This window comes from Crotalus tigris, unplaced genomic scaffold, assembly GCF_016545835.1.
Source record: "Crotalus tigris isolate CLP2741 ecotype Arizona unplaced genomic scaffold, ASM1654583v1 scf7180000018612.917631, whole genome shotgun sequence".
Classification (NCBI taxonomy): Eukaryota; Metazoa; Chordata; class Lepidosauria; order Squamata; family Viperidae; genus Crotalus; species Crotalus tigris.
In genome coordinates this window covers 377,234-400,823 of record NW_024097107.1, presented here as the reverse complement: position 1 = coordinate 400,823, position 23,590 = coordinate 377,234, and the positions used below count along the sequence as shown (strand labels likewise).

The window sequence follows — 23,590 nt, the reverse complement described above, 5'->3', positions numbered from 1 at the left end:
GGCCCCCCCCCTTCTATATCCATCATTTGGTGCCAATGCCACTGTTGTTCCCAGCTCAACCTACTTACCAGGATCAGACTTGGAGAAAGTGTCCATATCCAACAGATTCCTGGGAAGATGAAGGAGCCAAAGGGTAGAAAGAAAGAGCAGCCATTACCAGTGTGCAAATACAGAGAAGCTGTCTGTGTGGGTGTGGGTGTGTCTAAGAAGCACAGGATTTGCTTGCTTCCAATTAATTTCCCCTAGAATAAAATCACCCTGACCCTTCTGAGTTCCTTCTGTTCTCTGGCCAAACGTTCCTTCTGTTAGGATTATAACACATCTGGATTAAGAGGCCATTAAAGGGGATAATCAAATCTACAGCCAGCGGCAGAGAGAACAGAGCCAGCCCACCATGTTAGAGCTTTTAAACTGCCAGCAATTTAAGTGCTGGTCAAACGCTCACATCTATTCTGGCAGCTTCCTTGGATTCCCAAAACAGAGCTTTCTTGATCAGAAAGATAAAGAACTTTCTACCTGACCATAAGGCAGCCAGTTCGATCTAGCTAGCAGTTATAGTGCCAGGCTAGAAACTCAGAAAGAATAAGTTCTAGTCCTGACTTAGACATGAAAACTGGCTGGGTGGCCATTCATTCTCTCGCAGCCCAACTCACCTCACAGGGTTGAGGTTTTCAGGAAAATAGGAGCTGGAAGAAGTATTAGATATTTTCGCTGCCTTGAGTTGTTTAATAAAAACAATAGAGACTGAATATAAATAAAATAATACGTAAATGAAATAATAAATAACTAGGAACTTCTCTCTTTTTTTCTACGCAAGAGGCAACACAAATGCAGAGGTCCAATAACTAGCAACAGCTTTATTTATTATTTAGAACTAGAGGTCCAACAAAGAAAAAGATATTATTTTCACGTACAAGTTGCTAGGCCTCATGATATCTAGGACAAGAGTGTAAGAACATTTGTTCTTTTTTTAAAGCATTAACTGGAGCTCCCCCAGTTGGAGCCTAATGCAAAAGAAGTGTGTGTGTAATTAAGTTGAGCTCAGGAATTTATTTTGAGCATCAGCACTGAAATTTGGCTCACATTCCTCCCACACCAAAAATCCATATGTGGTGACCCCGAGCTTCTTTTTAAAAATTTAGTAGTGTAATCTAGAACGTATCTCCTAAAAAAAATCTAACATTCGATTCTTACCTATCTTCTCTGCATTTCCGATTTGGTAAAAAAAAGATCAGAAGCTCTTGCTATACACATTCCAACAAATAGGAGAGAACACAATCAAGTCAATGGGAATCACACAGTTGTGAGGTTCAAAGTCTTCCACACAACATCCCTCGACCCCTTTCCCCTCTGCCGTGCTCAATCATCTTCTTGCCACGCCCCAGGATCCTTGCCACAAAGTTTACAGTCCTTTGAGAACTTTCATCTATATGACCACAAGTGAAATACAATGAAAGACATTCAGACATGACATGAGGGTGACACGGTCCGGCCTCAAGTGATCCCCAGAAGCTCAGCATGTCTATGGAGGTTCTCAGTCATCCAGGCCATGGTTGTCTCAAAGGTGCTTTTTTTTTTCCCCTTTCAAAAAGGCAACTGGACATTCTTGGTGTTTTCTCTGAAGACGTTTTGGTCCACCATCCTATCAGAACTGACGAAGCTTCTTGGATGAGAAGTGAAATGTCTTCAGAGAAAACACTAAGAAAGTCCAGTTGTCTTTTGAAAGGGTGGGGGTGAAGCAGCACCTTTGAGATTGGCTCAGCATCTTCTGGAGTCATCGTAGTTCAAGAGGAAAAGGCTGAATTGACGCTAGTGAGGCAGTCAGGCAACTATTTATTCAATTTGCTTCCTAGAAAGCTCACTTCAGCCGGCTTAGTGTTAGTGGAAAACTGGCCCTGCGGGGCAGGAGCAGCCACAGTTTCAGGGCCCAGACAGTGAACCTTTTGGACCGGGCATGTCAAAAATCCAGAAACTTGACTTCACTGCTCCAACAAAAGGAAAAGAATTCTTTACATATTCATTTATTTTTTTTAAAAAAAAAATAAACCAGTCCAATTGTGTATGATCCCTAGGATCCGTTGCATGCTGCTTACCTTCAGGCAGTGTCCTCTTTTCATTGACAGGCACCTGAGGTCTATTTGAAGCATGTCAAAATCTTCCTTCTTGAAGCGGCTTTGGAGAATGCTCTTCCACGGCCTCTGCAGCCTCCGAAAAACACGTGAAAGCCCACCCCGATCTTTCATGACTTTCAGAGGCTGTGGAGGTCATGTGAGAGCCCAGCCCTCACATGTAACTTCCAGAGGCTGTGCGAGAGCACGCCTGACTCTCAAATGGCCTCCAAACATTCGTGCAAAAGCATGCCCCATTTTTTTTTTGCACAATTTTGGGAGCCTCTGGAGGCATTGCGAAAGCGTGGCCCTCTCACCTAACTGTCAAAGAGTCCGTAAGCCATACAAAAGCACACCCCACTCTTGCCCTGCCTCTGCCGTCTCCAAAAGCGATGGGGTGTGCTTTCGGGAATAGTTGTTGGGTGTTGGTGAACGCTGGTGTGTCACCCAAAACATTGTGGTGTGTCACCTTTGACACGCGTGTCCTAGGTTCGCCCTCCCTACCCTAAAACTTGTAATCCAGGCTTAGCCAAGCACCATCCAAAGCCACTGGATTGCAATACTGCCCCCCCCCCCGCTCTGTAGATACAGTCAGTCTCCTGCTCTATGGGCAAAATCCTTGGCTTCTTCCATCTCTGGTATTATTATTATTTTCTCCTTTTATTTCGGGCAGGAAAAGGAGAGAAAGCCTGGCTCTTACAGATAACCCTTAACTTACAACCATCCGTTTAGTGACCATTCAAAGTTACTGAAAAAAGTGACTGATGATCGTTTTCCACAGTTATGACCATTTTGCTTAATTACTCTGTGGTTCGCTTAACAGCTGCAAAGATTTGCTTAGCAACTTAAGGAAAAGGTGGAAGAGTCAGGATCAGAAAAAGGAAAGGAGATGAGATTGTCATGGAGGAATACAATCTAATTTGAGGGCTAATCCACACGGAGCTCTGTTTCCATCTGTCCTGTTTGCCATCGTTCGCTCCCTAGAGCAGGGCTTTTCAACCTTTTCACCCATTGTACCACTTTTAGGATATGGCAAAATCCAAGTACCACCAATCGCCTAGCAAGGTGTCAAAAAGGTGTCAAAAAAGGAAAAAAGTGATGAAGTACAGGTAGTCCTCGACTTACAACAGTTAGCTTGGTGACTGTTCAAAGTTAAAATGGCACTGAAAAAAGGGCCCCCCAAGCCACAGCCGAACAAGACACCTGCCTGCCCGCCTGGCAGCGCTCTTCCTCCTGTCTGAGGTTTTCATTGTTGTGAGCATTTCTGTTGAGGATTGGCAGCGGGGGTGGTGTGGGGATGTTTGGTTTTTATTTCCCCCCCCATCTGCTGGGTGGTTGCAGCAGGTTTTGGTCACTTCACATGACCCTGGGACACTGTGATCGTCATAAATATGAATCAGTTGCCAAGCATCTGAATGTAAATCACAAGACCCTGGAGATGCTGCAACATTCCAGCTGATCGGCGTGTCTTTTGGGCTCAGCAGAAGCGCCAGGATCAGCGCTGAGCTCCACCTGGAGCCTGGTGCTAATCCTGGTGTTTCCACTAGCCCTGACAGTCCCAAAGAAGCGCTGATCCTGGTGCTTCCGCTAAGCCCTGACAGCCCTGCAGCTCCAGCCATATCTTACTCAGGCTTGTGCGGTGCTGCCACCGGTTCAGCTCATTCTCCTCCCCCACTACCACTTTTCTAGGATGGTCACGTACCACCTGCCAGGTGCCAATATACCACAGGTGGTACCCGTACCACTGGCTGAAAAGCCTCGCCCTAGAGATTAAAATGGACGATCTGAAACTTTAGCTGGAAGCCACGAACAAGGAGTGTATATCGGAGGTGGTGGCCCTTTGGGAGCTGTATACAACGAAATTTCATTCTGGTGTATGCCGATTGATGTACATTCAAAGTGATAATAAAGTTGTTATTGTTGTTATTGTTAACCATGGCAGAGAAGGCTGTAAAATCGAGGACAAGTGAGTTAACCACCCCCCTTGCTTAGCAGCAGAAATTCTGCTCCCACATGGTCCTAAGTCAAAGGCTACGTGTAATGAGTAAAATCAGAAAAGAAAGAAAGAAAGAAAGAAAGAAAGAAAGAAAGAAAGAAAGAAAAGCAAAAGTGCAGAAAGAAAGAATAAAGAGAAATTCAAAGAAGACGCTTCCGATTTTCTTTGCAGCAAATATAAGTACAATGGCAAGGTTTATCTGCTACTATGATTACAAAAAAAGCTCAGTCTTGTCTATTATCCATTTCCCCCCCCAATCATCAAAACCACACCTCGTTAATGCATTTAATTCTGTTTTGTGCAAAAAAATGTAAAAAGGATTTCCAGTTGATCATAAATGCATTTTTTTTTCTTCTTATCAAAGAAATTAATTTAGACATCTCCATAAGTTCCATCGTCTTCCCCAGCATTCCTCCGAGGTGAACAGCCTGGGCTTTCCATTTTTTGAGCAGAAAAATCATCTCGCTGCAATTGTCATATATAAAAGCAGCATTCCATCCTGCAACAATAGCTTCAGTGGATTAATCCCTTCAAGACCAAAGAAAGAGAAGGCTCTGCTTCTTCTCCTTTGCAAAGCCTTACCGTTTCCGCTCTCTTGCTTTCGGACCTCAGCTGCAAGGAAGCTACAAGGCGCTTCCATCCGACAGCTTCCCTCTGAAGCACAAGGACAGCCCAAAGACTTTTCGCCGTTCTGCAAAGGGGACCTAAAAAAATCCGACTTCCATAAAACTTGCTCAGCCCGGGGGATTAAGCAAAAATGACTGACGGGAAATGGGCTCTGTTTAAAATGCTGCTACAGTATTTATGCTTGGAGTAAGTCTCCGTGGTATGCACAGTGACACCCCGCGCCCCCCCAGTTCTGTGGGATGCGAGTGGGAGGCATTGTGGTTTTCCTCCTTCCTTCAGGGCTGGTATTAGTCGGTGTTGGGGGGGGGGAAGCAGAAATTCAGCACCAGGCCTCCGTTATGCGGGTGCCTCATATTTCTCATGTCTTGTACTTAACATCTATATTAAGCCACTGGGAGAGGTCATCCACCGGCGGCTTGGAGTTTGATATCATCAATATGCTAATGATACCCAATTAAATATCTCTACCCCGTGCAGAGCAACTAATACTGTTCAGATGCAGGTTCAGGGCCTGGAGGCTAGAAGGGCCTGGATGGGGAATGCAACCCTAGCAAGACAGAGTGGTTGTGGTCTTTGCCTTTCCAGAGTCAGGATAAAGGACACCTTGGAGTCTGGGTGAAATAATATTTCTCCACACAGATCTTGTGAGTAATGTAGGGATGCTCTTCAAGTTATAGCTGAGGTGGTAGAACAACTGGCTGAAAGAGCGGAGGCCCCAATGGGGGTGAGGAGGGGTAAACTATATTCCAGCTTGTAAATGAAGGCTCAATCATCCAGGTCAAAGGTTAAATCTAAAAAGGTTAAATCGTGACAACTGGACCAAAGTTTATTAAGACTGAGACATTGTGCTATTCGTCCCAGTAACTTCTTGGGTGAAAATGTGGGTGGGTAGGCAGAGAGTCAGAGAGTTGTAGGAAAGAACCAAATCTTGCCATACAGACTGCAAGGGGGTGTCTCCCCAAAATGAAAAGTAACATGTAAATGAAGGTTCAATCATCTAGCCCAGGGCTAGGCAAGCTTGGCTCTTTTATGACTGGCGGACTTCAACTCCCAGAATTCCTGAGCCAGCCCTGCTGAGGGAAAAGGGAGAGGTTTCCAAGCTGAGCCATGCTGGCTCAGGAATTCTGGGAGTTGAAGTCCATGAGACAGAAAAGAGCCAAGGTTGCCTACCCCTGATTTAGGCCAAAGGTATCTAAAAAGGTTAAATCTTAGCAACTGTGGACCAAAGTTTATTAAAACTGAGATGTTTCGTTACTCTGAAGAAGTTACCTGGATGAGTAAAGAAACGGCTCAATTTTAATAAACTTTAGTCCACAGTTGCCATGATTTAACCTTTTTAGATATATTCCAGCTTTAACCTTTTTTAAAGATATATTCCAGTTTAGAGTCCATTCTGGGGAGGAAACATTTGAGGTCAAACCCTTCAGTCTAAACCTGCCATTTCCCAAAGGAAGGCAGACAGTCTGGCAAGGTTCTTGTAAACGGGCAAACAACAATGAAGAAACCTATTCGACCCATTATCAGAGCTGTTCTGCTAGCTTGCGCATGATCCTCCTGCTGAAAGAGCAGGTGGCAGCTGTGGCCAGTTTCATCGTGTGCACCACATGTGCCCATTCCTGAATCAAGAGGGCTTGCTTGCAGTCACTTATGCCTTAGTTACTTTCTGATTGGACTACTGCAATGCGCTCTACAGGGGACTGCCCTTGAAGACGGTCCAGAAGCTGCAACTGCTCCAAAATGGAGTGGAATGCACAGCTCTGGGTACTCTGTGGTTTACCTTGGTTACAGCACTGTTGCGTGATCAGTATTGGCCCCTAGTTGCTTTGCAGATGTAATTATGATGATTAAAGCTCTTTACATGGTAAAGAACCAGTAATTGTTTGTGGAACTGACTCCCCCTGAGGATATCTGCCCATTCCACTAGGTCAGGTAGGGTGAGTGCACTCCAGGACCCTTCCCTCAAATGTTGTCATCTGCTGAGATCTTGGAGGTGTGCTTTCTCAGTGGCTGCCCCTGTCTTTTGAAACAGCCTCCCCCCCTGAAATTCATTGGTGGCCGAGGTGGTGCAGCAGTTAGAGTGCAGTACTGCAGGCCACTTTAGCTGACTGTGTTCAGCAGGTCAGCGGTTCAAATCTCACCGGCTCAAGGTTGACTCAGCCTTCCATCCTTCCGGGGTAGGTAAAATGAGGACCCAGATTGTTGGGGGCAATGTAAATATATATATATATATATATATATATATATATATATATATACACATTGCTTACTGGTGTACACCGCTTAGAGAGTGCTTGCACTTAAAGCGGTATATAAGTCTCATAAATAAATAAATTGGTGGGATGGGGTAACTAGTCTTTTAGCCTTTCAGAAGACCACAAAGACCTGGCTCTTCCCCAAACATTAGGCTGTGATGGGTGGTGAGACAGGGGGACTAAAGTGTGTTCCGGTGTCTGTTGGAGAAGACCTATTTGCTTTTATATTGTTTCTAAGGATTGTGAGCTGTGTAGGATGTGAGATAGGTGGCCAAGTAAATTCTTTAAATAAATAAGCAACTCAGCAGTTCCTTCGCTTTCCTTATTTATTCTTCATTCTGGAACTTTTTCCAGAAGTTCCAGCCTATCCAGAACTTTATTTTGCAAAACCCACCTCCAGGTGAATGAGAACTGGCGAGCTCTATGTTTTTAACTATTTTAGCAGATCCACCTTGTTCGTCTGACACATTGCATCCGTCTGTTTGGGTCGCCAGAAGGTTCAACCTCGGGAAGAATTGCTTCAGAAAGGTACCAGGGTCCCCAGCCAAAACAGGGTGGGTTTCTGCGCATTGCGCAGGAGCATTCTAAGAACAGGGACACACAAGCCCCTTAAGAAGAAACTTTCCATTAACGTAAGGTTGCAAGGGGTTCCCTTACTGATGGAGTTGGACACTGGGTCCGCTCTTTTCATTATTTCAATTAATACCTTTAAAAGGATTTGCAGCAGTAGTGGCCTTCGAGTTAAACTCAGGCCATCGAATCTAATACTCACTGATTTTCAAAATTCTGTGGTGTGTGTTAAGGGGGAGGCCACCCTTAGGGTACAGTATAAGGATTTTGAAGGTTCCCTAGATGTGGTGGTTGTTGGGGGTGAACGTACGAGTCTTATTGGACTCGATTGATTCGAGGCTCTGGGAATCCAGGTAACTGGGCTGCACAGCTTGCAAACGCTGGGATTTGCAAGGAGTTTGCAGATGTGTTTAATTCAGAGCTAGGATCCTACAAGACACCTCCCATTTTGCTATAGTTAGACCCAACCATCATGCCCATCAGGGTTAAGCCTAGGAGGGTACCTTTTGCCCTCAAGGGCAAGATTGATGCTGAGCTGGACAAATTTCTCCAGCAGGGCATTCTAGAACCTGTGGATTCAAGTCCATGGGAAACCCCCATAGTAATGCCTCTAAAGGCTAATGGGGACATACGTATATGTGCAGACTATAAATGCACACTGAATAAGGCGCTGCAACAGCACGCTTATCCAGTGCCTGTGGTAAGTCACATTCTGGCCTCCCTCAAGGGGGGGGGGTGCATTTTTGCAAAGCTTGACCTGGCACAGGCCTATCAACAGCTACCTGTTAATGAGGCAGCTGCAGAGGCCCAGACTATTGTAACTCACAGGAGGGCCTTCAAGATCAAGAGACTGCAATTTGGGGTAAATGTAACCCCTGGCATATTCCAAAGTGTCATGGAGAGCACACTTCGAGGTATTCCTGGGGTCTGTCCCTACTTTGATGACGTCCCCATTGCTGGGGAGTCATCTCAAAATTTAGCAGAAAGATTAAGGGCTGTCTTGCTTCGTTTTCGAAAAGCAAGCCTTAAACTAAAGAAGGATAAATGTAAGATAGGAGTTACTTCTACTGACTTCTTAGGATTCAGGATAGATGCTCAAGGCATTCACCCTGCTGAAACTAAATTGCAAGCTATCCAGCAGGCCCCAAGCCCTAAGTCTAAGAGTGAGCTGCAAGCTTTCTTGGGGCTATTAAATTTTTACCATGCATTTCTCCCACATAAAGCTGCAGTGGCAGAGCCATTACACAGGCTCTTAGACAAGCAGACTCCTTGGCAGTGGACTAAAGTCCATGACAAGAGTTTCAATGAAGTTAAGGCCTTGCTCACTTCTAATGCTGTTTTAGCGCATTTCAATGAGGAACTGCCTGTTTGCATCGCATGCGATGCATCTCTGTATGGGGTGGGAGCTGTACTTAGCCATCTGAAGGATGATGGGACACAGGTCCCCGTGGCCTATTATTCAAGGACTCTGTCCTCTGCAGAGCAAAATTACACTCAAATTGACAGAGAAGCCTTGGCCATAGTGGCTGGCATTAAGAAATTTCATGATTTCTTATATGGCCACCATTTCACGGTCTATACCAGCAGTTCTCAACCTATGGGTTGCAACCCCATTTGGGGTCGATCGACCATTTCTCGGGGGTCGCCAAACAAGGCGATCCGCCATTTTTCCCCCTCAGGGGGCGCCGCCGCGCATGCGTGCCGTGCATGCGTGCCGTGCATGGGGGTGCCGTGCATGCGCACCGTGCATGGGGGTGCCACACATGCGCGCGGTGCCGTGCATGCGCGGCACGTTTGTGTGACGGGGGTCGCCGTCACGCAAACATTGAGAACCACTGGTCTATACTGACCATAAGCCTCTGCTGGGTTTGTTTACCACTAACAAACAGACCCCACATGTCATTTCTCCTCGTATGCTGAGATGGTCCATTTTCCTGTCAGCATATGACTATACATTAGTTCACAAACCAGGAAAAGAAATGGGTCATGCAGATGGCCTGAGCAGATTACCCCTGAACCAATTAGAGCCAGATCCTGCTCCAGCCATTAATATTCTTTTCATTCAGGAGTTGCCTGAGTCTCCCCTCAATGCTAGGGACGTGGCTGCGGAAACTGCCACTGATCACACACTTACACGCATGCTGACATGGGTGTTGTCAGGATGACCTGACAAGTGCCCAGATACTGAGTTCCAAAGCTTCTGGCACAAGAAGCATGAGTTTTCCACTTTCAAGGGTTGCTTGTTATGGGATAGAAGGGTAGTGATCCCAGCCTCACTGAGGTCTAGAATATTGATCTCTCCGCATGAGGGACATCCTGGTATAGTCAGGATGAAAGCATTTGCGCGCAACCATCTTTAGTGGCCTGGGCTCGATAAAGCCATCGAGGCCCAGGTGCATGGGTGCCAAGCGTGCCATCAGTCTCGGCCTGAAATGCCTCAGGCCCCAGTACATAGGTGGGAGGAAACTCAAAACCCATAGTCTAGACTAGAGTGCATCTAGATTATGCTGGGCCCTTTCAGGGGCAATTCTTCCTGGTTGTTGTTGATAGCCATTCCAAGTGGCTAGAGGTTGTTCCTTTTTCCTCCACCATCCAGGTGTTGAGAGGAATTTTTGCATCACACGGTCTTCCGGATGTGCTGGTTTCAGATAATGGCCCTCAATTTACGTCTTCTGAGTTCCAGGCTTTCCTGCAAGCCAACCTGATCTGGCATGCACTATTGGCTCCATTCCACCCATCCTCCAACGGACTGGCAGAGAGAATGGTGCGCACCACCAAAGATGCCCTCAAAAAACTGACTTACGGTAACTGGCATCACAGGTTAGCAGATTTCCTTCTTGCACACGGCACCACACCATGTACAGTCACAGGGAAGAGCCCTGCTGAACTTCGCTGGGGTCACCGCCTCATCACTAAACTGGACAGGCTGCACCCTGACTGGGTGGCTTCACAGGTGTCACAACCGTGGGCACCTAGGAGACTCCAGGCTGGGTGATCCGGTTTGGGCAAGAAATTATGAGCCTGGACATCTCTGGGTCACAGCTGAGGTCTGCAAGGTCTCAGGGCCGTTGTCATACGAAGTTGCCTTGGGTGACGGCCATGTTCTTCGCAGACACATAGACCAACTGCGAGACTGGACTCGCACCCTTCCACTCCTGGCTCTGCTCGGGGGGGGGGAGGAGGACCATAATATGCATTCTGGGTCACAGTTTCCCAGGACTAACAGGCCCTCACTAGCTGCTACTGAGGCTGTTTGGGATTCATCCCAAGTTCCACAAGTATTCCTAAGAGGAATTCACTGGATAGGGGATCATCCCACACATCCATAATTACTCCAGACAGGGAATCACACCAGGGGTATCCACAGTATTCACATATGTCAGATAGTGCTCCAGACAGGGAGACTGACCAGGGGTATCCACACAAATCACAAGCAGCAAGAGAAAAGGAATTCCATCAGGGGTGCTTGCCAAATTGCCCAGCTTGCCAGCCAGACAGCAGCTGGGCAGGTCAACCAGGTATTTGGGGCAGCAAAGTCCTGGCCTGCCTAGCCTGGTAGGCGAGCAGGTAGGCCAGGCACCCTCACCAGGGTCACCTGGGAATTTAGGGCAGCAACACCCTGGCCTGCCTAGCCTGGTAGGCGAGCAGGTAGGCCAGGCAATCTCTCTGGGCCTTAGAAGGTTGCAGCGGGCCAAGTGCCCACCCAAACATCTGAGAGACTTTGTGAAGTTGCTGTCAAATCATGAGGGTCTTGTTCATGAGGCCTCTGAATAACGGGAGCAACTCGTGGGTAGATTATTTTGTATTATTTTTTTTATTTTGGATACATTTATTGTGTTAATCAATATTGTAGAGGGTTTGCTTGAGGGCAGACTCAAGTATTCCACACTCCTTGCATTTGAATAATGCAACTGTATGCCACTCTTCCCAATGCATGGTGTACATGAATGTACGCGAAGTATGTTCCATCTAGGGGGGAGGGGTGTTTTGTCCTGAGCCTGTAAAAGCAGGCTCAGGACGTGGCATTGGTCCCGGGCATTCCAAAAGCTGCCCGGAACCAGACAGAGCGGCGCCAGCCTTTTGCGCATGCGCAAGGCATGAAAGAGCTCTGTTCCTATTGGTTGACATTGTCCGGGTTTCTGGCCATATAAAAAGGCCTGAGTGCCTTTTGCTTTTGCTTGGTTGTTGTAGAAGGAGAATAAAGTGTTTGTTCAGCATCGCCACGTGTCTTCATCATTCTCACGCGAACGAAGTACACAACACAAACATCCTCCTTTGTTTTATGAGAGGTAAGAGAGAAAACTATAGCCAAATGCAGAGTTGCCATTTTAAATGCTTGGATGGCATGAAGCTGTAACCATCATCTCTGGTCAGCCATGTTGATTGACAGTAATAAGCAGGGCTTTGTTTCTCATAGAACGCCCAGAACGGAGTTCCGGCACCTTTTTTGGATGGAACCTTGTAGGGTAGGCAAGGCGGGTTGTATGACGTGTGTGAGTTCCGGCACCTTTTTTTTTTTTTTAACAAAAAAAGCACTGGTAATAAATATGGTAGTTGATAACATTCAAGAATCCCAAACTGGAAGAGACAAATCACTATTGCATGTGTGCATATGTATTGCATACACATAGGTATGTGTGGGTTGCACAACGACCCATGATGCTTGTTATAGGACAAGGGGTGTTGCAAGTCTTTTTCTCTAAGAAATGTGACAACATGTGGTAAATTAAATCTACCCCTAAATATTGACTGAGTTCGTAGAATACACTTAATATGGCCTGTTAAAGACTTTGCTAGCTGCTTTCACACGACAAGAACGTTACTGAAAAGGGTTTGGATGTGGGACAAATGACTGTCCAATGTATAGTGTGGAACAGAAAATGGGTTAATTCAGCAGCTACGCTAATCATATAAGAACCTAAACATATCATGAATTCAGAATGAGAAGTGATCTTAAACGCTTCTTTGCATTTAATGTGCAATCTATGTAAAAAAAAAAGTAACAAACAAGAATTGGGGAGGAATCACAATGACGAGAGAATTATAAAAGTCAGGGAAGGGTTACCTCAGGGATCTTCAAACTTGGCCCTTTTATGACTTGTGGACTTCAACTCCCAGAATTCCTCAGCCAGCGTGCCTGGCTGAGGAATTCTGGGAGTTGAAGTCCACAAGTCATAAAAGGGCCAAGTTTGAAGACCTCTGGGTTACCTGGTGGTAAGATGGGCAGCCTGTATATTTAATAATAAATAACCATAAAAAGGGAAAGGGGAATGTCACCATTTCTTCCCATGCTGTCTTCCTGAGAGAAAAAAGTGGCTCTGATCCTAGTTTCTGTGCTGGGAGTTCCCTTCCCCAAAATTACAACATTCAGAGGATTCATACTCATTTTTCTTGTCTTTGGCAACATTCAGGACAGGAGCTCTGGCCTGTTCATTTTGAGGGAGTGACTGGGCCAATGTTGCCACAGGGCTTCATAATTAAGGAGGATTTCTAAATTTTCTCTCCCTTCTAGCCTAATTTCACTTGAGGGTCACTGGCTATGCTGCTGCAACAGCAGGAATTGTGGATAATAATAATAATAATAATAATAATAATAATAATAATAATAATAATAATAATAATAATAATAAAGTTGGAAGGGACCTTGGAGGTCATCAAGTCCAACCCCCTGCTCAGGCAGGTAACCCTATACCATTTCGGACAAATGACTGTCCAGTTTCTTCTTAACAACTTCCAGTGTTGGAGCATTCACCGCTTCTGGAGGCAGGTTGTTCCACTGGTTAATTGTTCTGACTGTCAGGAAGTTTCTCCTTAGTTCTAGGTTGCTCCTCTCCTTGATTAGTTTCCACCCGTTGCTTCTTGTCCTGCCTTCAGGCGTTTTGGAGGATAGCTTGACTCCCTCTTCTTTGTGGCAGCCCCTGAGATACTGGAAGACTGCTATCATGTCCCCCCTCGTCCTTCTCTTCATTAAACTAGACATACCCAATTCCATCAACCTTTCCTTATATGTAGTATTAACCTGTCTACAAGATACCAGATTCTAATCTAAGTTTAACTGAATCTAAACATGAACTTAAATCTGACTTCATGGATGGATCTATTGTAAAGAACAACTTATGACCACAATTGGGGCCAGAATTTCCATTGCTAACATGACCCCAGGATGCTGCACTGTCATAAAGACGAATCAGTTGCCAAGCACCTGGATTTTGATGACGTGACAATGGGAAGGTATGACAGTTGTAAATTTGAGAGCGGGTTGTAAGTCACTTTTTCAGTGCCTTCATAACCTCAAACAGTTGCTAAACAAATGGTTGTAAACTGAGGACTGACTTCCTGTACTACTCTACAATAGACCCATCTTTGAAGTCAGGTTCATTTGACTCTTTGGTGAGTTTTTTTCTCTGTTTTGCCATCCTTACGTCTCCCTTTGCCCCCTGGTTGGTCCAAATGATGCACATTACAGGCCACCCTCGACTTACGACCATAAGGGAGCTCAAAATTTATGTTGTTCAGTGAGACATTTGCTAAGTGAATTTTGCCCCATTTTACAACCTTCCTTGCCACAATTGCTAAGTGAATCATTGCAGTTGTTAAGTAGTAGGACCCAGTTGTTCAGTGAATCTGGCTTCTCCATTGACTTTGCTTGTCAGAAGGTTGCAAAAGGGGATCCCGTGACACTGCAGCTGTCATAAACATGAGTCAGTGGCCCAGCATCTGAATTTTGATCACGTGACCGTAGAGAGGCTGCAGTGGTTGTAAGTGTGAAAAACGGTCATAAGTCACTTTTTTCAGTGCTGTTGTAACTTTGAACAGTCACTAAACAAACTGTTATAAGCTGCAGACTACCTGCGTTTTCCTGAAAACACCCCTTAGGAGAGAAACCCAGAAACCCCAAAGTATTACAGCTGAAATATGAAAATAAAGTTGTGCCTGAAGGATCCTTTTGAATCCCACCTACAATGGCGAGGGCAACCTCCTGTGGCCAAAGAAATGCCTTTGGGATAGTCAAGAGAAGAAGGGCAGGACGGAGCTGCTAAATACGAAGGCAACTTTTACCTCCCTTGACTAATAAGATTTTGTGTGTACTTACCTTCCTCGGCACCATGTTCTCTGCTTTATGTTTCCTCCCTGGCAGACTTGGCATAGGTGACAAGCCTTGTGGCACTGACAAGTCCTGTGGCAGGGCCACAAGACTAACACCCCTTGGTCTTGTGGCGTTGAGAGCCACGCGTCCTTCTATTCCTCACGGGACAGAGATTCCTGCTCTTTTCCTACCAAAACAGACGGTGCTTATCATTGGTAGGAACTACTCTCCTCTCCCTGACTGAAGGCTTCTGTTCTCTATCCATTCAGATCTATTTTTAAACCCAGCCTCCAGGGGCCAGGAATGATTCACTTACAGCATTGCTGCGGTATAGGCCTTCTCTCCCTGCAGCTAGGCTCCCGTAAGCCTTCCAAATCTACTTAGCCCCAGCTTCCTCCCATTGGAGCCCACAAGGGGCAAAAAGGCACAACTCTCACTCATCTTCTTCCCAAATACGTGTCACAACACCCCACAATACAAACTACCCAACACCTTGTGTGAATCCAACTGGTGAGATTTTGGGATAGCGTATATAGATTTCCGCAACCCAAATAAAACCTTCTATTAAGCTATCGGAATAATCATTTGTCCGAGTTGGGTAGGTTGGCAAAATGAACAAACCATAAATGCCAGAGATAATTTCCATGCTTAATTTCTGACAAATGTGCAAGCTGACATTCATGAGGTTCTATTCATGGACACTGAAGGCAACAGCGTTTAAACATGAATATTGGGAGGCAACAACACACATGAAGCAAAACAAAACAAAAAAAAGCAAAGAGCAACATGATACTGGCGTTTTAAAGTTTTGGCTACCGGAAATTCTATTTGTCTCTGATTTCTGGGCTTCTCACAAAAGCTAACGTATGTTTTGAAACTTTTAATCATGAGAGATAGAAACATGTTTTTTTCTATGAAGGAATTTCAGGATTTTGCCAAAGTTATTGAACATGCCTTCAGGAACTAAGTTCAGAACTTTATGTGGAACTCTTTGTAGATCACATTCTAAAAAAACCTGCATATGTTAACACACCAGACTGAACTTAAACAAAATAGACTTGAAATTTGTAATAAAGCAAAGAAGCCCTGACTGTAGTTAAATCTTCATTAGTAAAAAAACAATTCTTCTTGTTAGGGACAAGATGGAAATTGTGATATTTGATTTATCCCAGCCCTATGATTCAAGTGCGTGACATTTTACCTGTATAAAACAGCTGTACAAAATGGAAAACATGAATGTCTGCAATGATATTCATGACAGGCAACTAATGGAAAGAAAACATCTAAATCTCAAATACTCAGAGAACGTAAATACACACAAACTGGCCACTGCCAACATTAAGACAAAATGGGTAGCTGCCTGTTTACTCTGCTGTACAAATGGAAGATGAACACTGTTTTGAAAAAAGTACATGGAAGTGAATAAATCTATAATAAGTGCAGAAGAGAGCGACAATAAATGTACATGCACACAAAAATGCCAAAGAAAAGAAACTCTGGTTGATGTGCAGCACTCACAACCCTGGTTGCACCCCACTGGACAGTAAGCAGACTATATAATAGTGTCATACCCCAACTGGGCGCATTCCCCAATCATGAAATGTATTGAGTGTTTAAAGACCCACTTGCACACCATGTTCTACATCCCACACACCCAGTGGGATATTCACGATACACTTTCGTACAGAAACACCCTGGGCTGCTCCTGATCGCAGTTTTCACTGTCTTCACGCAGGTTTCCCAGCTGAAAAGCATAGCTCTCCATCATTCCCCCCCCCCAAGGAAGGTGAGTTGAGATCTAGCCAACCCTCCTGCGATGGGGCTAGTAGATCAGGGTGTCGGGGCTCTCTTCCCTTCCTCCCTTCCGCGCGCACTTCCGCACTCACCTGCAGGATACGGTGAGCTCCACCTTGGTGGCTGGCACCCGGGAGGGAGCGGACTCCAGGGCTCCCGGAGACGCCATCTCCGCCGCCAGCCGCCCGAAGCGCTAGGGGGAACGCGGGGCGCTCTCCATGGGGTGGGAAGGCGGCAGGAGACTCCTTCGATCGCCGCTCCGGCTTCTCGCTCGGTCTAGCCGCGTCCGCTCCCGCGCCAGGTGGCAGCACGTGTTGCGTATTGGGGGAGGAGGACCCAGAGCCGGGCAGGGCCACGACTCTCCCGCCTTTTCCTTCCGCCTCGCCCCCGCCCACCGCCGCGCCCAGGAGCTGTCCGAGGTGCTGAACCCATCGGCGGCGGCTGCTTGCAGAAGAGTCCTTGCCTGGAGAAAGGGCGGCCCCTCCTCAAAGCGGCGTCCTCGCCCTTGCAGCTCCGCCTCCAAGAGAAGGAAGAGGCGGGGGGGAAAGAGAGGCGGCAGGGGCAGGAGACCGAGGCTCACCCTCCTTTCCCCCTACCCCTTCTTTCTTGGTTTCCCCTACTCCCGGGCCAATTTGAAAGGTCCGCCCTTGTTCATCAGAGGCCCGGCAAGGCTACTAACAGCTAAGAGGAAGGCGGAGGAGTAGCCCAGCGCAGCGCGACCCGGGGCTCCGCCTGTAAGCTCGCCCAAAGCCATCAAAGCGGGAGGCGGGAGCAGGGACCTTGCGAGTGGAAGTCCACTCTGACCGAGGGATTCGAGCTAGCTTGGACTCGGTTTTTTTTTTTTGGGCGACTGAGATAAACTTGGGGAGAGACTTTGTAGCTGCTGCTCCGGTGTCCTAGAAGCAGAGCGTGGCTGAGTTTTGGAAACCGAGCCTCTCTGACTGATAACTCAATTCTCGTTTATTCGGAAGGGCTGATTGCCCTCTTGCCAGACTTTGCAGGCTGCCTGCTCAGCTACGATGCTGGAACACATGATTGTTATCTGATTTACTGCAATTCGTCTGAGGCCACAGGGCAAGGAAGCTTATTCTCAAATATGCTGAGGAGTGCACCCTTGAATGCCATAGCATGCATACGAGGATCTGTGCTTACTCAAAAGCAGAAGTTCAGTTTCACACTAATAGGTCCAAATCATGAATTGAATGTTGGTTCTGGATTCCCTGAGTGTCACAGCAGTACAGCAACAAATGAAAAATAACATGCTTGATACAGAGTCAGCATTTTGCCACAGCCCCTTTTATGAACCCGTCAAGCTTTTTTTCCCTTTCCTTTCCTTTCCTTTCCTTTCCTAAGGTCCCAATTCTGCTGTGGGCAATTAGCTTCCATTAAAGAGGAGAAAAGCGCGTGCAATTCTCCTGCAATAAAACTCATGCAATTCTTCTGCAAATCAAGATAACAAGGAAGTAATTCCAGCTTTGTTTGATTTCTTTTTTTTTTAACAGCTTAACATCGTGCTGCTTTTGCTCAATCACCTCTTATCAAAGTTTGAGGGGAAACATAAAATAGAAAATTCCTGCCATTAATAGGCTTCATTACTGATGCTATATTAATCAGAGGAAGGGAAAGACTGATTGGGTCATCAGTAAAGAATGTGACCTGATTTCATCAGCGGCTCATCTTATTCTCAGGAAGAACACGGCAGTAGCTTTGTCAGCCTGCACCTGGTGCTCTCCCATGAATCCCATTCTGCGTGATCTATGGCAGGGGGCTTTGGGAATTGCAGTCCAAAAGCTCTTGAGGGCCCAAAACTGTCTATGGGTAGAGATACTTATCAGTCATCTAATCCAGCTCTCTCAGATGTGTTGGACTTCAAACTCCGTAATTCCCTGCCAGCACGGGTAAGGGAATTGCAATCCTGCAACTTTGAAATGTAGCCAAGTACAGAGAGCTACTCCAATCAAAAGTGCTGCTTTATATAGTAATACATCATACGGTTATTGCAAGCTCTTTCTCCAAAATTTCAACCAAATGCCAGGGCAACTCAAATGCTTAGAAGCAAAAAAAAAAAAAAAAAGAGCATTTACATTTTACTTTCCCCCCTTTTAAATGTGAGACCTTATACTCAAGGCGGGGGGGGGGGGAGAAAGCACTCTTATCTAGGCTAGCATTAAAATATAATTGATTTCTTCAGTGGTACAGAAAAGGCACTAGAGAACATGCTTCCTGAAAAAACCTCAGCTTTCATGTGAAACAAAACAAAGAAAAAGCATTATTTAAAAACAAATGGGTATTGCCTGCCGAGATCTCGGCAGCCACAATAACGGCCAAATCAGATTTTCAGTGAGTGGGATAACATAGGAAGAGTTCCATTGTTACATGATTAGCAAGCCCATAATAAATTATGCCAAATAATGAAACTGCTCAGTTAAACGAAATAGACAAGCTTGATTCACAGGTACAGAATTATGAATGATCAAATGTATGTTTTGGGGGATGCAATCTAGATTTCTTGGAGCCAGAACTCACAGGTTATCTAGAAATGGAGAGAATTCTGCAGCTGATCTGAAGGAGAGCCCAGATGAACACCTGAACTTCCATTAACAGCTTCTTTGTTCACCCCAAAGAACTCACATTCTAAGTAGCATTTTTTTTTTAAATCCCTCAGAGCCATTCCAGGCCAGACTCAGTACAGGAGGTAGGTAAAGGGCAGGGGTCTTGAAACCTGGCCCCTTTATGACTTGTGGACTTCAACTGCCTGGCTGAGGAATTCTGGGAGTTGAAGTTCACAAGTCCTAAAAGGGCCAAGTTTGAAGACTCCTGGTGAAGAGGAAGCAAACACACACACAAGAGCCAGAACGAGGAGGTTTTGACACATTTTACTGGTGATTTGTCAGTGCTTGCCAAGTCTAAAAGACTGAGGAGGGAGACCCTTTGTTTCCAGTGGAAATCAGCCCAGCTTGAAATAACACCGACTGCCACCACAGTCAGTCAGATGGACCCGGAAGAGCTGGAAGTCTGGGAGCCGTCCAGGAGACGATCTGGCAGCCAAGGGCTCTGACACAGACCAGGAGCTGGCACTTGGGGGTGGGGGTGTCACATGGCTTTGAGGTTCCTTCACCGGTGGGATTAGATGGTAACCCCCTTCGGCATGATGGGCAGGCAGACGAAATGTCAAAGGACATTGCTCCCTCTGAGTCCTACGCCCCGAACAAATTGCTCCAGAAGGCCCCCGATGGCTCCCGATGAGCTGGGCGACGCTAATTTCAGGCCCACGGTGCTGTTGTAGGCAGACAAGAACGTTGAGCGCACCTCCTGAAGACGGGATTCCCTCTCTGTCAGAGTCACCAACCTGTAAGGATATCAATAATGCTGTTTACGTGGCCATTTTAGGAGGGTCAAAGAACTTCACACAAAATCCATACGCTGACCGTACACGACTGTGCCACTACCCTATATCCATTCCATGGGGCAGGTGGACGGGAGGGGCTGAGATATATTGGCTTTCTTTTGTTGTTAGTTGCGAAGTCGTGTCCAACCCATCACGACCCCGTGGACAACGTTCCTCCAGGCCTTAGCTGCCTAAAGAGGTCTTAACCCCTGAATTGGGGCAGGTGGGTTCTGGTTTACAGCTCCATCTTAAACATTAGCTCACAAAACACAGGTGCAATATAGAGATACTGATATAGCTCAGAAGACGATTAACTATTCATAGTTATTTCCCAGACCTCTTATGGGGAAGAAGAGGAATAGAATTGTCAAGATGCATGTGGCTTCTTCTATCTATCTTTTGTTTTATGCACTTTGATGCATAATTAAATGGGAGTTTATGACCAGGAGATGGTCCAAAAGCAGAAGCCATTCCCCAGGAAAACTGTCCTGCTTGGGGGAGGCTTTTTTGCCTGCACTACCACCGCTACCACTGAGAGGGATTCAAAGAGAAGAGAATCGGCGTCTGCTCAGATGCACTGAATTCCTCGCCAGTGACATGAGCTGTTCCCCCCCCCCCAAACGCTGCTGGTTTTCACAGCTTGCCTTAGGAAGAAGCTGCACGCAAAAGGAAGGCGACACAGGAAGTGGAAGATGAAAGGTTCTTTGGGTGGGCATGAGATAAGCTTGTTCTGGAAAAGTCCTTTTTTAAAAAAATAAATAAATAAAAATCCACGGCTATTATGAGGAGTTCAGGAGAACGTGACAGCCAACAAGGTGAACCCAGAATTTGCATGCCCTTTGACCAATTATCGGCTCAGTAGGAGAAAGCCTCCTTTCCCCCCCAACCGTTCCTCTTGCTTGCAAATTTGCCACGCCAGCCTCACAGGGTCCACATTCCACCTGCCCTCTCCTGCTGCTGAGTAAAAGAGGAAGGCTCAGCCCTGGGGGTGGGGGAAGGCAGAGCCCCCCCTCCCTCCAAACAAATCTGTTGCCTCTTCCTCCACCGTCTCTAAAGGAGTGCTGTGGAAGCAGGAAGGGCGACTCATGCTCTGTCCTGCTGGCTGAGCTGTCATCCAAGTACTTTGGGATGGCTGGCCGCAGCTCCAATAATATTAGCAACGGCACAAACTCTTCTTCCCTCCGCCAGGAGCATCCTTTCCAGAGTGGGAGGAGGAGAAGGAGAAAACCCCTGGGATTTCCAATTTTGCACCTAAGAGCATAAACCTATATTCCCTCCTTCCCCACCTCCCTGCCACTCTGTGAAAAAGTCAGGGACCGCAGGAGAGGTGCTTTATGTGTGGTAAGGCCAGGCTTTCCTCTCTCGGTGGCCTGCCTCCTCTCCATCTGATCTATGTACTAATGGGGGGGGGGGGAGAGGAGAGGAGGGAAGGGGGAGGGGAGGAAGAAAAGCAAGCAACTCATTCCAGATGAGAGAAAACGCTAAGGGAGATTACGGTTCAAAGGCATCTGTTCTAAATGTCTTAATTTAAAAAAAACAAACAACAACATCTTTACGGTGTTTGAAGACTGCAGCTCTTCCTTCTTTCTCTCAAAGAGAATCAGGTCTTCCTCCCAAGAGGTCATCCCAAGGGTATGGCACACAACCTGCCCATCAACAATTCCCTTTCATCTCCCCGGTGTTTCACAGGCTAGGAACCGGCACTGTTAATTTGAATGGAAGCAGTAGAAAACCACCCACTGCCACCAGCTTCGCGTCCGGAAAGAGCAGCGAGAGGATACGGTGGAAGGCTTGGATTAAAAAACAAAAACAGAGGTCCAAACAGAAAGGCAGCCAGGCGGGTTTGCTATTTATCCTGTCAGCTTCACAAATACAGGAGTCAGGAAAGAGAGAGAGGAGGGGGAGAAGAGTGAGAGGAAAGGGATTTATCTTCCAGCTTCCCCATCGCGTTTGCAGGATTAGCAGATGGAACTCTCTGTTACATGACGAAACATTTCAAAACAGAGCTGGTGTATCTGAGGATCTCATGTCACAAATCCCACTATTCTAATTCAAGGACCCACTCAGCAGGTGCAACCGAGAAGCCCAAATTCTTTGCATTGTCTTCCACTAAAACCAGAAGCGCATAAATAATATCTCTTTTGCCTAGCTATCATCTAACACTTAGACCAGTGGTTCTCAACCTGTGGGTCGGGACCCCATTTGGGGTCAAACGACCATTTCACAGGGGTCGCCAAACAACGCAGTCCGCCATTTTTTCCCCCTTTTCCTTAGCTGTGCTACTGCCTTTTATTCTATTGGCTTTCAAAAGCCAATAGGAATTGTCCAGGCTGTCTCTGCCCTGCTGAGCCCGCCAAAAGTCCCATTCTGCAAATGGTGCTGCAAGTTGTCTGCAGCGAAGGCGAGCTGTCTGGAAGCTTCCACCCCTCCCTGCTGAGCAACTACTAAAAATGTAAGTAAAAGAGGGCCAGGGGTGGGAGGTGGGAGGCCGGCGGGCGCAGGGAGGGTTGCTGGCGCGTGTGGGGCCCAGCGGGTGCCTTACCTCCCTTGGGCTGGGCCAGCTGGTGGCCCAGCTGGTGGTCGGCCTGCTCCGTCTCTGCCGCTTGCCAGCTACGCCTCGGCCAGCGCAGGGGGCGGCACCACGCATGTATGGCGCTCCCGGGCAGGGAAAGTCCTTGACTTACGACCGGTTGGGGGTCGCGGCATTCAAAAGGTTGAAAACCACTGACTTAAGATGATTCTCTGGGTTCATAGCCTCTGTTAGGAGGATGCTGTGGCAGGAAAATTTTGGTCCAGTTTCAGCTGATGCCCCAACGGTGAACAGGATGGATGGAAGACAACCATTCCTGACCTTGTCATCTCCTAGCTACGCGGACCAACCCTTGGAAAAAACCCTGGAAATTTCAGCTGGCCCAAAATAGTGTGGCCCACATGCTTACTGGCCAGTCTCAAAATAACATATTATATCACTGCTGCATTGGTTACCAGCATATCCCCAAATGGAATATACACATGCTTGGTGGCTATAAGGCTTGGAGAGATACTAGAACACCTTGACCAAATAAATGCTGCCCACCCAACCCAGATGACCAGAGAGTGCCCACTAAAGGTCTCCCCCTTCCTGGGAATATGATGGAACAGTAGGAGATTCTTGTAGAGATTTCCTTCCTAAGCAATAGCCTATCTCTCCCAAGCTGAGAACAGCTGTATTTCATTAGTTCTCTGGGATTAGCTACTCAAGTCATATCTGTGCTCTACAGAGTGACCAGAACATCAAAAGCAAATGCCTAATCTGTCAAACTGAAGGCTTCCAAGGGACTTTCTGGAAACCTGTAGGGTCCATAAACTCTCTAGGAAGGATTACTGTATTTGCTTCTCTATTCTCTATACCAGGGCTTTTCAACCAGTGGTACGGGTACCACCTGTGGTACATTAGCACCTGGCAGGTGGTACATGACCATCCTAGAAAAGTGGTAGCAGGGGAGGGGAATGAGCTGAACCGGCGCAGCACCGCACAAGCCTGAGCGAGAGATGGCTGGAGCTGCAGGGCTGTCAGGGCTCAATGGAAGCGCCAGGATCAGCGCTTCTTCGGGACTGTCAGGGCTAGTGGAAGCACCAGGATCAGTGCCAGGCTCCAGCTGGAACTCAGCACTGATCCTGGTGCTTCTGCTGAGCCCAGAAGAAGTGCTGATCAGCTGGAATGTTGCAGCATCTCCAGGGTCTTGTGATTTACGTTCAGATGCTTGTCAACTGATTCATATTTATGAT

The 23,590-nt window shown here is 46.7% G+C and overlaps 2 protein-coding genes across 7 annotated transcripts in view; both read right to left on the bottom strand.

Moving 5' to 3' along the window:
• Positions 1–17,723, bottom strand: part of CPNE9 (copine family member 9) — a 63,581-nt gene extending 45,858 nt beyond the window's left edge. Inside the window, exons 1-2 of one of the 5 annotated variants that reach the window (XR_005558134.1) lie at positions 16,527–17,721; positions 69–109 (exon numbers count right to left, since the gene is read on the bottom strand). Coding sequence is in view for 4 of the 5 variants with exons in the window: in XM_039355162.1 (XP_039211096.1) it covers positions 69–109; positions 16,527–16,603 (118 nt within the window). In the remaining variant the exon portion in view is untranslated. Of the gene's footprint in view, positions 1–68; positions 110–14,646; positions 14,970–16,526 lie in introns of those variants that run through there. The other 4 variants (XM_039355162.1, XM_039355160.1, XM_039355159.1 and 1 more) reach the window with 4 other exon arrangements.
• A 1,568-nt stretch (positions 17,724–19,291) lies between these two features.
• MTMR14 (myotubularin related protein 14) overlaps positions 19,292–23,590 on the bottom strand; it is a 109,788-nt gene continuing 105,489 nt past the window's right edge. For both annotated transcript variants that reach the window (XM_039355155.1, XM_039355156.1), the window contains one exon: positions 19,292–19,783. In XM_039355155.1, the coding sequence (XP_039211089.1) occupies positions 19,606–19,783 (178 nt within the window). In that variant the 3' untranslated portion in view covers positions 19,292–19,605. The remainder of the gene's footprint in view (positions 19,784–23,590) is intronic.